At 39.0% G+C, this 17,090-nt stretch overlaps 1 protein-coding gene across 1 annotated transcript; it reads left to right on the forward strand.

The window, feature by feature from the left end:
* Positions 1-7,165: 7,165 nt before the first annotated feature.
* Positions 7,166-8,374, forward strand: LOC141002453 (trace amine-associated receptor 13c-like). The gene is made up of 2 exons (XM_073473793.1): positions 7,166-7,341; positions 7,558-8,374. Exons 1-2 carry the CDS (start codon positions 7,166-7,168, stop codon positions 8,372-8,374), a joined length of 993 nt encoding a protein of 330 aa, XP_073329894.1.
* The last annotated feature ends 8,716 nt before the right edge of the window (positions 8,375-17,090 follow it).

A 17,090-nucleotide genomic window follows, 5' to 3' on the forward strand; every position in this document is an offset into this window, starting at 1 on the left:
AACCTACAATAGAACCACCTCAAATGTAAAACAGTGATGATGACTTACCGGAAATCCAGGATGCTGAAGAGGACTCCACACCTGATACTGAGGAGGAGACATCGCTTGCCTCAGTGGATGACACACAGGAAGATGAGCTGGAGACCTCAACTGCCTTAGAGACAGGGTAGGCCAACAAAAATCCTCAGGTATGACAAAATCAGAACTCCATTCTGCTACAGTCTTGCTGTATGTAAGGCCTTAAACATGGACACAGCCAGTGCAGACATACTATAACCAGCACCTTTATTTGTATGTAATGTGAACTGAACTGGACAGTTGAAATGGACTGAGACAAACCTGAATGCATCAAAAGAGTTCCAGTCTGTAACAGGGGTTTCAAACATGTTTAACTGCATTTCAGTGCTTAAGGTTAAAAGGTCATGATGTTGAGGACACCATCTAATTTCTAAGAAAGTGACAGAATAACACACATTATGTTGACTGATAGTTACAGCAGAGTGCAGTATTTTTGTTTTTCATGTGTTTTTTCATGTGTCATGTGCAAATGTCATTCTAATACCACTAGCAGTAAATGGAGCTGTAGCATGTATACGCAGTCTTGAGACTATTTATCTTCCAGTTTGGTTAAGTTTTGTGTGTATTATGTAGGCTACAGTATAACGTATCTTGTGTTTAGTGTAATGCTAGCCTTCCTGAGATGTTACATGAAGCACATAAGAAATGCACATAAGAAATACACTGGCTCAGTATGCATCAAGTATTAACAACACTTTATTGGTTTTGTTTGGTTTAGCGTAGTGCAAAAATAGTGCAAAACAATGCAAAAACAGTCGAGTTTAGGGGTCACAAAGTTCTTTCTTTGGCTTCAATTAGCAACTAAACAGCCCTTTTCAGCTGATAAAAGTGCTCCACTGCTAAAAGAGACTGCTCCAGAGACTACTTGCACACTGTGCACACCTTAGAGGAACACATCATTGTATGCGGCTTTCTGAGAAAGTATTACAATGCCTTTTCATAAGGGAAGGCCTCAGGATGTGGTCCTCCTAAGACCCGGCAATTCATTTTTGTCCTCTGTGGGGGACATGAGTCTGAGACCTCTAATTCAAGTATCATTAATATAATCTATCTGAATGCTACTGTCCCTTTAAGAGCAGGTCAATGGGCTCTCATTTAATGGCCCAGTTGTGGGGGAGGGGGCCAACACAACACAGCCATTGTCTTTTCAAAATGGCGGGAATTTCATCTTCCACATTTTATGGCAACAAGAGAGGTAAGTCATCACTTTTTTACAGATATAATGTTTCTGTTGCCAAAAATCAAGTTGTTTCTTTAAAATAAATGTATTGTCTTCCATTTAGTAAGATTTTTAAAAAGTCACATTAATTTTAACCCTTTCAAAACACAACTTTTATTCAATGTCCTCTGTAGTGGACATCAGGACTTACTAACGTCCATTTGTGATACAGCAGGGAGCAGAGGGCTAAGTGAGGCAGAGAGGATTTTGTTAAGAATTGTGGAAAGAGATTCTGATCTAGAGCTGTCTGAAGATGAGGTGGAGCAGGGCCAAAGAGAGGAGGAAGATGAAAGTTCAGAGGAGGATACTGCAACTGTTGAGGAAGATGAGCCTGAGCCAGGGAAAAGTGATGATACACATCGTGTGTTATGGATCAAGAGCAATGTGTAAGCTAGAGTATTGAAGTTTATTGCTATTACAGTGTGTAGAAAGGGAAATGAAAGCAGTTCTAGTTCACACTGTTGATCACACGCGCACGCACACACACACACACACACACACACACACACACACACAGTTAAAATCTTGGCTTGGCAAATTATTGACCCTGTTGATACACATCTGCTACAAGTACATTCAACTTATACCTCTCCTTTCTTTATCACTCCAGTTTCAACCCCATTGTCGAAGAGAGTAATTGTAATGGAAATGCCGGACCCAACCATCAGAATTGGAAGCCCACTGACTACTTCCAACAATACATTGATGACCAAGTTTTCAAAGACATGTCAGAATACACAAACGACCGCGAGGTGTTCATCACTGGAGGAAGTCTAAAGACCACACCAGAGGAGCTGAAAACATTCTTTGGCATGTCTATGTACATGGCATGCCTGGGATACCCTCGGGTCCGGATGTACTGGGCAACAAAGACAAGGGTCCCAGTTATACCTGATGCAATGAGTCGTGACAGATTCTTTAAAATAAGACAGTCACTCAAAGTAACCAATGACCTTGATGTCTCTGATGAGGAGAAGAAGAGTGACCCCCTCTGGAAGGTGAGGCCACTCTTAAACAGAGTGCAGCAAGGCTGCCTCAATCTGCCCAGGCCAGAAACGGCCTGTGTAGACGAACAGATGATTCCATTCACAGGCCGGTGTCCTGTGCGGCAGTTTGTCCCAGGGAAGCCAAACCCCACAGGACTCAAAGTATTTGTCCTTGCCAGTCCCAATGGTCTGGTACTGGATTTTGAAGTGTACAAGGGCAAGAACACCTTCAGTGACCAGCAACTTGGTATCGGAGGAAATGCAGTCATTCGGATGACACAGTCTCTTCCAAGAGGAAAACGCCTGTACTTTGACAGGTATTTCACCTCCATCAAGCTACTGGATGGCTTGAAAGCAAATGGTCTCCTGGGAACAGGGACCATTATGAAGAATAGAATCCCTGCACCATGCAAATCGAAGATCACAAATGACAGAAAACTACAAAATCAGGGAAGAGGTAAATCTGAAATGGTTGTCAGAAAACCATCTGAGGTTGCTGTGACAAAATGGCAGGATAATAAAGCAGTCCTGATGGCCTCCACTGTCCATGGGATAGAGCTGTCCTGTCCTGGCTGCCTTGAGTGTGGTGGTACAATTGGCACTGTTTCTGAAGTATAAGTGAAGCTCCTGAAGGTGGTCTCTGAAAGTGGCCACATACCTGGCGTCTAGTAGTAATAAGTTATCTGCATTAAACTAAATCTTAATTACACGTATAGATTACTTTTCACAAATTAGCACTTACTCTGCATATGCTTGTTGTTGACATCCGTTGAAACAGCTGAACAGGGACAGATGACAGGCCGTCTGCAGTGAATGTTGACAATTTCACTGATGCATGGGTTCAACCGCAGAGGCTGTCAATCAGTCTCACACTACGTGATACATGAAAACTTGACAGAAGTTCCCCAAACTTGAAAATATTATTTGAAGATCAAGTTCTGGCAACTTAGAATCATAATAGTCATAACAACGTAATGTTTCAAGTCCCTTTGATGACATTTTTTTTTGTTGACACAACATTATGTGCATGACACAACATTAAATTTTATGTATTGTTGACAAAAATTTAAAATCCCTTTTTACAGTGTGGCCAGGTGACCTTTACCTTCAATTTCTTCTTATTATTAATTGCACCCTAAAAGCTCAGCCGGGCATACAGGTGACATGTGCACACCACAGCCTATATGTGACCTATTGCCATTTCCATCGTCATTTTTTCTGATTTTGGGAGAGAGTGACTGGGGAAGACATGCAGCATAGAGCCACCACATGGTTCTTCATCCTGGGCCAATGACAAGGACATAGTCCCTGCTTGAACAACACAGGCAGAGCCATGCAATACATCCTTATGCTGCACACCAACAACATCGGATTCCACAACAGAGCTACACTAGGCTCATCAGTGGGCCCACCATGCAACAGCCACCAGTGTGCTTGAACTGCCAGAAAACCCTTGAAAAACCTACTAATGAGCGGCTGGGTGGAGAGATAGTGTCAATACAATAGAGAACTACAGATGTTACTCTCCTTCAGGTTGTGATTAGGGGTTGTGATTCCCTCTTCTTTGGGGAATTTATTGTTTTTCTTCGTTGCATGTAATTTTAGTATGTAATTTACATGCATGTAAAAACTGTTCATAAAACTGCCATTGTGTATTGTTAATATCATTGTGTGAGATAAATGGAATGCCAGATTGTGATTTAATCTTATAATTGGTCCTGTTGCTTTTTCTTTTTATCAGCTGACTTGCTCAAAATTGAAATAGGTCTATGTGGTAAACATGAAGGCTCTAGAAATTCTTTCACAAGCATTCCAAGCTGGTGTTTGACAGTTTTCTTGTGTTTAAGTGGATGGTTGAGTGTCATGTTTCTTTTGCGATGATTAATAGGAGATAACGCATCCACTCACATTTGCTTCAAAAGTCTTCCATAACAAAATTGGTGAAACATCTAAAAACAAAAAAAATAAATAAATTTCATCTGAGTCAACAAAAATGTTTTCTTGTGAGCAATTAGGATCAAGCCTCCAGTTTTCTTTCTTTCCTCAAGCAGCATCAGTGAAACAATGACAATGGGAAATGGTTAGAGAGCATAATGTTGTGTTTTTTGGCATTATGCACTCAAGACACAAGTTTTCCATCCAGTGTATATATTGTCAACTTTAGAATGAAATGAGTACTTTCTCCCTGCATTTGAAATTCTCCACACATCAAACAATTTTGTATTGTTGATATGTGATTTCAGGAAATTGGAAGCATTAGATGCTGCCACTCTTTTAGTAAATGATCTAAATAAGTAACCAGGACTACAATTCAATCAATTTATTACATTTATAGTAGTAAAATGGAGGATTGAGGTAAAGATTTTCCTAAATAAATTGTGGTTCATCCCAGTTTGGCCCATAAATGTCCAGCAATGTAATTGGTGTGGGTTGTATATCACCTGTAACCAAAAATATATCTCCCCTATATCCCTGTATATCTGCAAGCCTAGTTTTTGTTTCACACTTTGAATGGTGCATCTGACTTATGCATATGGCTGTAATTTTACCATGTTTAAAATTTTTCAAGCCCCAAAGTTCATGTCTACGAGGTCCTTGAAAAGTCTCCAGCTTGTGTAAATTGTCATACTGTAAGTTTTCATACTTTCTATTTGAATGTCCACATCTGATTGTTATTCAAGGTCAGGGGTCTGCCTATAACAAAGAAGCTAACACTGAATCAAAGAATTAATGTCACATTTCTCAAAATTTCATGTCTTTTGATATTTATAGAATCTAAAAAAATTCTGCAGGAAAAAAAACTTGAAAATAAGAAAAAAAAGAAAATCATTGAATTATGGTTTAGTTTGCTGATTTTTTTCAAAAGATTTTTTTTTTAATTTGCCTGTGTAAAAATGAATGGGCTATAGCTATAAGGAAAAAAAACAAAAAACTTTCTAATCACTCTTCGTGGCTATTTGAGTAGAGATTTCTGAGTTCATGAGGTGCACTTGAATGCACAATGACGTCCCTGTCTGCACCCATGTGCCTCTCCATACAAAGCCATGTAGTTTACGATATGCACATAAATGCATCTTGTCATGTCCTGGCACGTCCGTTTGTGAGTGTGGTAGCCCCAACACACACAGAGGTGCAAGGGCCCCAAGGGTTTGCAGTTTAAATTAACATTATATTTTACTTTATGTACAAATTAAAAAAGGATATTTCCTGTTTTTGTTGCCACAAACAAGGCTGGAAATTGAACGGCGGTCTGAAACACCCAAGTTTTTGCTTTCAAGTTTATAGAAAATTTGTTTTGTAAATACTTGTCTTAGTCTTGTGGTCAAAAACATTGATCTGAAGCAAAATTCTGAGGCCTTTCTGTAAATAGTGTTGTAAATATAGCAATTTATGATCCCATATCAATTTCAGGCTTAAATCAACAACGGAAACGAATACAGATTATTTGGTTCGCCTGAACACAAACAGATAATGGTGTACTTGCTCATCCCTAGTTTGCAGAGACTGACTCAATCAACAGCTGCCATGAAGATGACCCAGAAAACACTGTCCTCAGTGCTGTCTGAAGTGCTGGACTCCCACACCTTGTACTGGCCTTTTATAGGGAGTTATGAGGGGAGTGTTGGAGGCATGGGTACCCCCTGTCTGCAAGGATAAAGTGCCCTGACCCAGCACTCTTGCGTCAAGTGAGACCAGTTTTCTCTCAGCAGCAGGTGATAGTTTGCGTTTTCTTCCTGATGATTGCAGTGACACAAGAGGCCATGCTACAAAGCAAATTTGAATCACACAACTTTCTATAATCACCTCAATTGATCGTTCAGGTTGCTGTATGTATATTTTTGAGCCAGCAGATTTGGTCACCTTTTCAGAAGACCTATAATTAATTTAGATATGAAGCAAACTTCATGAATGTTTTTTGTGACAAGTAGTATGTGTTCCACTCATTCCATCACCGAAAATTGAGAGCTGTAGAATCCATTGGAAGTCAAGACTGACATGTTCTTTACAAGTGGACGTAAACTTTTCACCATGACTGTATGCCAGGTGAGCAATTCTCATTTGATTAAATAAGCACCATCTTTGGGTTCTTTCTATCTACTATCTAGTTCTATGATATTTATTCACAATATCTTCTTCTTTGTCTTGTTTTATTGTGTCCTATCTCCATATGCTCTTACCATAGTTTCATCATCTGTTATATTCTTCATATGCATTCTCCATACTGTGACATATGTTCCACAATGGTTTGGGACAAATACATGTCCTGTTACACTCCTAATATTCAGATCATTCTTTTTAATGCAGTAATTCAAGTTAGGCAATTTAAATGCTAAACAAATAAATCAAATTCAGTTTCAAAGTCGGACAGGCACCTGGTTTAGCTCAGTTGATCATGGCTCAGAAATAGCTTCGGCTGAGACAGTTTGGCTTGGCAAATTCAGACCAAGCAATTACTTTTGACGCCGCTGTTACTTCAGAGTGTATACACATGCAGCTCATGGGCCAAAGTTGAGGCTTTTTAGCTTTCATTAGCCTCATTTCATGAAATAGGCCTCCTTCCAAAGTTGTGAAAATTTTAGGCAAGTTTTTATCAATTTTACAATTTTGGGCAGGAGTTTTCAGAAACAGGGCTGTCAGCACTCAAACACATTTACAAGAGCAGGAGATTCTTCATCTATCATTTTCCTGATGGTATGCAGAGGCCACACCTTTCCACAGCCTTTTTTTCTGTGGGTGATACTGTAGAGGAGGGTGGACTGAAAATGAAACGATAGCTGTAGTTGAGGGAAAAAAGGGGGTGAGGGGGAGAAGAGATAAATCAGTTGTTTGACAGAACATACAGCCAGAGGTCAGCAGCCTCTCCTCTCATCCTTTTTCTTCAATGATGGAAACACTGGAAGAAACTGAACTCTGCTTTCCACAACTCCTCAACACATCCTGTAGGAGGGCAAAGCGCCCACACACTGAGGCTGTGCTGATTTACATTCTGCTGTCCTTCATCTCTCTGCTGACTGCAACTCTCAACCTGCTGGTCATCATCTCTATCTCCCACTTCAAGTAGCAAATTATTTAATCAATTCATGAAAGTGACAGACATATAAATTAAAGGTTCACAGAAAGAGAATATAAAGTGTCAGATCTGGCTATGTGTTGATTCATGATTATAAACTCTGCTTTTACATTTTACTCATGGATTATGTCTGATAATATTATAATGGAATAGAAATTGATACTACAAAAAATAATACATATGATGCCCCTCTTTCAATACAGGCAGCTCCACACCCCAACCAACCTCCTCCTCCTCTCTCTGGCTGTCGCAGATTGCTCAATGGGTCTCCTCATGTCTTTCCAGATCCTTCTCACAGACGGCTGCTGGTTTCTTGGTGACCTCATGTGTGCTTTGTTCTGTGTTTTAGACTTCATTATTACCTCTGCTTCAGTAGGAACCATGGTGCTCATATCAGCTGACCGCTATGTGGCTATTTGTGACCCTCTGCATTACTCCACTAAAATCCCTGTGAGAGTAGTGACACTCTGTACTTGCCTTTGTTGGGTCTGCTCTGTTCTATACAACAGCCTAATAATGATGGATAACTTAAAAAAACAAGGCAGGTATAATTCCTGTGCTGGAGAGTGTGTGATTGTCATTCACTACATTGCAGGAGTTGTTGACCTTATTTTGACCTTTTTTGGTCCTGTCACTGTCATTGTAGTTCTGTATATGAGAGTTTTTGTGGTGGCTGTGTCTCAGGCTCGTGCCATGCGGTCCTACATTACAGCTGTCACACTTCAGAGCTCAGAGACTGTTTCTGCCAAGAAATCAGAGTTGAAAGCAGCCAGGACTCTTGGTGTTGTTGTAGTTGTGTTTCTGTCATGCCATTGTCCATATTACTGTTCCTCTCTCGTAGGTCAGAACACCTTGTTTAGTGTTACATCTGTGCCCTTAGAGACGTGGCTCTTCTATTTCAACTCTTGCCTAAACCCAGTGATCTATGCTTTTTGCTATCCGTGGTTTCGAAAATCCATTAAGTTTATTGTAACATTAAAGATACTTCAGTCTGACTCCTGTGAAGCCAACTTACTGTAGAGACTGTGTAAGCAGTGCGATGTATAAATGTCTACCACTTCTATTGTATGTATATGTATTTAATGAAGAACATGTTACATAAATCTACTGAAAGTGTGATTATGTCATCTTATTTCTCTTAATTTGTTTTTATATACAGTAACCTCAATATCATGTACTACCTTTGACTGGTCCCCGTGTTAATGGAGCCTGTGTAATATGCAAAAATACAGTTTATTGTTGGAGAGTCAGAGTGTTCAGTTTTAACTGAAGAAAAAGCCTTCACATTTACACTGAAGAAAGGATAATTGCAACAATTATTGTGCTCAATGTGACTCTCTCTCAATGTGAGTCATGTGACTCTGATGGAGACACATCACATTGAATCACACTGAATAAACCTATATTGTCTTAATCCATGTGCTCCAGTATACTTTGGACTTGTTCCTGCCCTCTTACATTCCAGACTATATATCTATTGATTTATACTTTGCTGATGTTTTTCCTGATTTGAATACCCTTCTCTGAGAGTACCAGACACGCATTCAGCTTAATGTGCAGTGGCTGGAGTGCATTTTTAAAAAAATAGTTTGTGAATATATATAGTTTTGAATTGATCAGCATTTGTTCAAAACACATTATTTACAATGTCCTAGCCATTCTTCTTAGGTACAACCAAACAACAAACAATGATTAGGGTTCTATGTACTGGGTAGGAGGAGCTTGGGTGGGAGAAATACTTTCTCCAATGTTTTTTCCCACATTGAATTTTAAAATCATAGTTGCTGATATAATCAAAAATGTCTATATAAAGTTGACTATAACTATCTAGTTCAACCAAAGATAGTCTGGCTAAAGGAGCCAATGGAATCTGAAGCTGTATGGTTGGCTCTTTCATGGTGCAATACAGAGCTGAAGCCTTCCAGTTTCCCTCATCGGACCATATTTCATAAAAAAATATTTATGGTAGTGAATGGAGTCAGACAAATAATTGTATAATCCCGCCTGAATTGTGCCATGAATACATGTATGATGTTTGTCAACTTAAAAGATATTTTTTTCAACTTGAGGAAGTCTATCAAAAAGTCATAAAACTAATGAAATTTAAGAATGTGAAAATACATAAATTTAAAGACTTCATATCCAACAATCATGTTAGTCACATTGTCTTGTTTAAAGGTCACATTGATAACGTTTTTGTGTAGACAAATATTTTTTTCATAATAACACATCTACAGAGATTGTGGAAAGCTGCAGAATAGAAGTATCCCTTTCCTTAAAAACATTATTATGACTGTGAATTAATAATTTTGTGTTGTTGGGTCCAAAATGATTGTTTTGTTTATCTCTGTGTAAGAATTCTGACAGTTGGTTCAACCCTCTAACAAGGTTGATCAGCAAATAGTATAATGCCGTTGGAATCACATGGTATCTGTGTTTTATCAGTTTGTGGAGGAAAACAAGTTAAAAATGGCTGATTTCTACAAGATGCACTCAGCATACCTTACTTCCATGTTAGCTAGCTAGCGTTAGCGACATTAACGTTAGATAGGGTTAACGTGCACGATGTAAGTGTTTGCAACCAGTGACGTCAGCTAGTTAGCATTAGCAATTTTAGCATTAGCAATTTTAGCTACAACAAACTGGCAACTACTTAAGGGGGCAGATGAGTCAAACAATAGCGGTGTTGTGAAGTGAATGGAAGTGTCTTTTTGCTGTCTGTCTGTGGTCAGCGTGATGCTGTCACAGCTGTGCAAGATGCAATCAGGAAACTTTACAGTTGTGTATTTGACATAAAAATGAAGGCTGGGTAACACTTTACAATAAGGTACAAAAAATGTGAGTAGTTGGGAATGACCTGAGTTAATGAACCATTAATGAGTAATTCTGAAATAACTGTGATTTCAGGAGTATATAGCAGATAATGATGAGTTACTGGAGCACAGACTGGGAGATAATATATTAATGAATCATTAGGTAATGATTAGTTCATAAATATCCGTAACTCTTGATTCACTTTCAACCAGCCCCTGAGTGAAATGAACTAGTGACGACTCATTATTCCTAATTACTGAATCATGACTTACTCTTTTTGTGTACCCTCAAGTAAAGTAAACCATCATACTGAGTAATAAACCAATAAAGACTCATTAGTTATTAATTACTTAATTCATATATGCCTTTACCCACTTAGTCATTATTATTTTATTTTTTAGAATCCTACTATCTCTGGTCTGTTATTAAAGAACTAAATGAGAACTCCCAGGAAATACTCAGTACCTAATCATTAAGTAATGAGAGACTAGTCAGTAACTTCTCGGTATTAAGTATCATTTTAAATGAAGGTACACAAAAAGAAAAGAAACATGATGATATGTGATCAGGAATTAGTAAGTAACTCAGCCATTAACTCATCATTATCTACTTTATAGTCCTGAAATAACAGTTATTGAGGAATTACTCATTAACTATCAAGTCATTCCTGATTCATTCTTTACTCGCTCCACCGTAACTACTAACTTTTTTGTGTAACTTACTGTAAAGTGTTACCGAGTGTAAACATGTTGACAGCCTACTGGTGTGATCGCATTATGGTCTCTGGTTTAAAATATCATCATTTTAAAACTTATTAAAGTAATTATATTAGTAGTCAACATTACTGGTCCTCGTTTTTTTCCCCCACATGCTGTCCCATGTCAACATGTGTTTTCATGTCTGGCAAGAGTTAGCTGGCTCAATGACTGCTGGTAGATTTCAGCAGGGACTTTCTCAACGACCTGACTGTACAATAAGTATCACGATGTCTCCTTGGTTCGCTTGGCTAGCAAAACCATAAAAAGGCACACCAAAGACTGTCCCGATATTTATAGTACATGTTGAAAAGAACCCTTCCCAGTACCTGCAGGCCATTATAGAGATAACTCCGAAAACAGCCCAAACTCATTTGGGGCATGCAGAGTCCCCTTACACCATGATGCCCTCAACACCAACCAAAAACAACAAGTATCCCAATCTTAACTCAATCTACTGTCAAAGTTTGGGTCAAATGTTTTTCTTCCTGCACTCTGAAACATGAAATCCAGGCACTGACCAGTCCTTCCTGACACACATGTGAAGCTCAATTACAAAGGATTGTGGAAAACAAGGACTGTTCATCCTACTGAGTAAAAATTAGCTTAAAGCACCCATGAAAATAGTGTGTCTTTTCTGAATCTGACTGGAATTCGGACTTCATGTGTATTTGCATGTGCTGCTACCTGCAAGGGAGCTTGTGCGTGACACGATGTGTTGTAACTCTCTAAAGCTCTTTTTTTGTGCTTAGTTTGTGACTGGTTTGCCACACCTGGGCTTTTCATGTGTCAGAGATCTTCCCTGGAGGTAAAAGTCATCAGTGACAATTCGAATAGAACTGTCAAACTCTTTCCAGCCCTCCTACATTCCAGACGACGTCTCTTGATTTGAATTGAACATTTGAGGTTAAAGATTTTTTCTTTTGTGTTGTGCAATTTGATTGACACACCACATGTCCAACCAGTTATCAAACACTCACACGAAATGTGTTTTTAAAAAGTAAATATAGACACAACACAGACTCTCTATTCAGAACCAAACCAATGATGACTCATTTGACCTTAAACCCAAACAGTATCTATAAATACTAATTAATATGTTGGCAGATCTTTACAATGACGCCATGCCAGTACTGTATTTTCTATGCTGTATTATACATTATATGTTTTAAGACTTACATTCAATATTAGGCACTTTAAGCTCAATTTCTTCATGACGAGTTACATAAAACAGTTTAGTTTAGATTCTCACACATGCTAAATAAATAAGCGTAATAATATCTCATAATGGCAGTAATTAGGCACCTGACATTGTCAAGTTGTACTCACATCCTGCATCGGCAGCTGTCACTTAATTACAGAGTATTTGTTAACTGGAATGTCCCCTGACAGAAGCTACTTTGGGATGACAAAAGGCCAAAAGAATCCGTGAGAATTTCTTTGTTCTGCTGGGGAGTAAACAAGATTGAGGACATGTATAAAGAGAGAGTCGGGGGACAAGGACACAGAGAGACTAGGTGGACAAATCAGTGATAGTGCAGACGCATCCAGTGAAACTTCTCCTCAAACATAGAGCTGCTTGGCATCCTTGGTTAAATGTCAACATATGCTCAGTGTTGGTTTGGAAAATTACAGGCAACAGGCTGTATATTTTTTCAAAAACCTACAGTGTCAGTATGATGTTTGGACTCACTTTTACAAGGTTACAGAGTAAATTTATTGTCATTTCTTAAAACACAAGGGTTTAAAAGTCCTAAGAGTCTTTTGCGCTACATCTATTTTGGATAAAGGAGTGTTGGTAATCAATTGGAGAGTCTCACAGCCTGGGGAATGAAGCTGCTCTGTAGTCTGGTGGTATGACAACAGAGACTTCTGTACCTTTTTCCAGATGGCAGCAGGGTGAACAGACTGTGGCTGGGGTGGGTGATATCATTGATGCTCTGTAGATGGTACCAGTGATGTTCTGGTGGTTTTAATCAGCCGCTGTAGAGCCTTCCTGTCCTGGGCTGTGATGAACCATGCCAGTTTGTGATGTTTCCAGTCAGGATGCTTTCTATTGCTCGTCTTTAAAAGTTGACCAGAATCTGGTTCCAGCCTTTTTTGTGCTTTTTTAACCAGGGTGGTGATGTGTGATCACATGGATGGAGGTAAGAGACGTAAAGGGAGAGACAGACAGGAGGAATAACCCAAAACAGGACAGATGTGACAATTTAGCTTTCATCTACAGTGAAATATTTTATCTCTGTTAAGCATTAAAGTTGCAGCAGAGTTGAGGCGGGTACATGGGTCATTGATAACCATTAAGCATCTGTGTGACTGCACGTATTTATTCACAATGGAAATCTATACATTTTAATATTCAGGTAAAAATATTAATTAAATTAATATAAATTTTAAACTCTTGTTTTAAAAAATGAATACATTGGCTGTGTAAGTACAATTACTTAGTACTGTACTTAAGTACAATTTGAGATACTTACTTACTTGAGTATTTCTGTTATTTGCTACTTCTTACTTCCATTCCATTTATTTGATAACTTTAGTCATGAGTTACTTTGCGGATTGTATGCTACACCAAAGTAGTGCAATTTTAAATTAATTTATTCAGATAAAATATTCAGATATTCAGACAAAAAAAACACAGATCCCGATAATAAGAGAAAGCTAAATATCAAATAATCAGTCAATCTGTAGTATGCAGTGTATACATATAAGTAAAATTTACATTTACTCATACTTTTGGTAAATTCATTGCCAGAAAATTACTTCTGATACTTAAGTACATTCAATATCAGATATTTAAAGACTTTGACTCAAGTACTATTCACTCATAACATTTTAACATGAGAGCTTTACTTTTACTTTTACTTTTAAGTATGACCTTTGAGTACTTCTTACAACACTGCCTAACAACATGTACGTATTCATGCCATAATATAGCCTCCAAAAAAGACAGTCATGTTACACAATTTAAAATATGATGTAACATTTGTATACATACATACATGTATGTATACAAACTTGTCACATGTGACAAGCAGTGACACAGAAGTGGTTTAGAAAAGACAAAAAAATGTTTTGAAATGACTACTGAAATTAAAGTAACATTAAAATAATGATTTCAAGTGACAACTTCAGACTGGATGGATTAATTAATCAATTCATTATTTAATGTAATAAACCTTTTTAAGTTTAAACTTTTCTGGCTTATACCAGGGGTACTCAATTAGAAACTCAAAAGGTCCACTCACCAAATTTCCAATCTGTCCAGGGTCCGGAACAGTGACGGTGTAATTCCAAAATTAGAACTCCGAACAAAAAAAAGCAGTAAATCCACAAAGAACATTTGAACTATGCACAAAGGATGATGTGTTCTGTCCACATCAGTGTGAAAAGTGACACTTGTTTTGTGCCACCAGTTCTTTAAACTTGGGCACAAAAGGTGTGAGGGCCAGGCTTAAACACTGGTGTAAGTGTTCATTAGTGAGTGTACTCCTGTATTTGTTCTTCACCGTAGTCATCATTGAAAAGGCTGACTCACAAGAGTATGTTGAAGGGAAGATGGTGAGAATGTTCAGGGCCATTTTCTGCAAGACGGGGACACCTGCTGCAGGGACCATCTTCATCCAAAAGGTTGCAGGGTCACAAAGAGATTCCCGCAGTGCAAGGTTTTCCTGAAGCTCAATCAGCTCTGATTGAAGAGAAGCAGCACTAGCCCATGGTCAGACCTTCAGGGCTTCAATCGAGAATTCTGTGATATTTTTCACCAGGAATGGATTTTCAATGCACAGTAAGACCTGTTTTCCCAGAGGGAAATCTCCAAACCGGGTTTCAAAATTTTAAATTAGTTTGTCCAGGAATTCCACATAACTGTGATGCTGTGTTCCTGAAGCTTGACTTTTCAGTTTTGGGAAGTGAAGCAGGCCCTCCTCCTGTATGTCATTTTTGAATATTTCCAGTTTCCTTTGAAAGGCACGGATAGCTGACATGAGGTTACACACTGTGTTATTTTTGCCCTGAAGTTTCAAATTCAGATCATTGAGATGGCAAGTAATGTCTGATAGAAATGCAGCAATTTCCATTTTTTCCTTGTTTTGCAGGAATTCCAGAAATGGTTTTGCTTTTGGACTCTTCTGATTCAACAGAAACGTTTCTAGGTCTTTCTGTAGTGTCCAAAATCGCTCCAGTACTTTGCCTTTACTGAGCCACCTGACATTGTTGTGTAGAAGCAAATCATCAAATTCTGCATTAACCTCTGTGAGGAATGTGCGCAGCAAGCAATGCTGCAGAGCAGATGATGCCCTCAACAAATTGACGAGTCTCATTACTGTTGTCATGATTTCTGAGTACTCCTTTCCAAGGCTGGCACACAAAACCATCTGATGAATGACACAGTGGCATGCTATGAGGTCAGAGTGATGAACCTTTAAGCGGGACACTAATCCCCTCTCTCTCCCAGTCATACTTGGGGCTCCATCAGTAGCAATGGAAACAACATGCTTCAGGTCTATCTCTCGGTCTCTCAACATCTCCATCACTGCTTCATAAATGTCATCCCCTCTTGTATGCCCATGAAGGTTTGTGAGGCCTAACACATCTTCGAAGAATTCCCCCTTCTCTTCATCAAAAAATCTGACAAACACCAGAAGTTGGGCATTACCTGTGTTGTCTGTGGATTCATCCAAAGCCAATGAAATGCATTTAGCCTTTTTAACAGCAGATTTCATTTGGTCCAATAAATCATCAGCAAGGATTTCAGTTCGTCTTACTGCAGTGGAATCAGAGGGGTATTTGATTTATTTTTTGAATGATGTCATCTTTTTGAGTTCCCTCAAACAGAGCGATTGCTACTTCATTCATGCACTCCTTCACGATTTCCGCGTCAGTGAATGTTTTTTTGTGCTTGCCCAAGACCCATGCCACTCGCAGTGAGGCTTCAGTTCCACGCTCCTGTTGTGTGGCTGACCTGACTATCATAGTGCGTGTTGCTTAGTATGATGCTTACATTTGGCTTATTTTTCTGGTCCTTACCTTGGAGTTTTGTGGGTAATTCTGCTCGAAGTGGCCATGCTTTGTTTCATAATGACGTTTTACGTTTCCACTTTTGACCAGGGCAACTGTCTCATTACAGATTAAACACATTGGTTTCACAAATGCATATTTGTCGGTCCACTCTGTCTTAAATTCACAATTTTCGGAATCCACCTTTCGCTTTTTGTCAAGTTTGGAGCACGGCATGATTTTTGCTTTACTAAAGAAACAGGTACCGTTAGCAAATCTGACCGTGTTGTTGTAGCTTATGATGACCTGTGTGACCGCGGTGAAGTTAGTTTTAAGTTGGATATTCGATAGGTTTACCCGGAGCGAAGAAGACGGTCAAATATCCAACTTAAAACTAACTTCACTGCGGTACTGCGGAGGAGTACTGCAGTGACGGAAGGAAAAAAAAGCACTCACGGCCACAATGAGTTGTCATAGTGATGTTAAACAACAGCTGATAGGACATTTGGATTGGGCACGGGGTAGATACGTGATTGGAAACACATCCAGAAATCACACGGCAATGAAATCTTGCTTGGATCGCTATGAAAAAAATTGGATATTTATTTATGTCTCAGTCCGAATTTCATTGCGTTTGGGTCCGGATCCGGACCGGAGTCCACCAATTGAGTACCCCTGGCTTAGGTGGTCCACGCTGTGGAGCTCTCTAGGGACCAGATGGGATTGACTGCAAAGATATCCACCTCCAACCACACACTGTCTGTCCACAGTGTGGCAACACTGCACAAATCCACGTGAGAGGTGCACACAAATTAAAGTCTAAATGTGATCAATAAGCTGTGATAAAATTGTTGATCCCCTTCCCGACATATATTACTCCACATGTTTAATAGAGTAATGCCAGTTGGAATGGCAGCTTTCTCTGTTGCAAATAAGGCAGAGAGGACATCAAAGGGCCTGAACACCCACACAGGTGTTTTCAGTTATTCTATATATCTATATATATATTATAACTATATCTAATTATTGCATCACAGAATCAAAGCAATGACCTTTGGTTATGGGAAAAGGAGGAGGGGTGAGATAAATCAGCTTTATTATGGAGAAAACTGGTCAGAAAGCTGGCAGAGCTCATCAGCCTCTCTTCTCCTTTTCTCTCTCTGATA

This window comes from Pagrus major, chromosome 9, assembly GCF_040436345.1.
Source record: "Pagrus major chromosome 9, Pma_NU_1.0".
Taxonomy (NCBI): domain Eukaryota; kingdom Metazoa; phylum Chordata; class Actinopteri; order Spariformes; family Sparidae; genus Pagrus; species Pagrus major.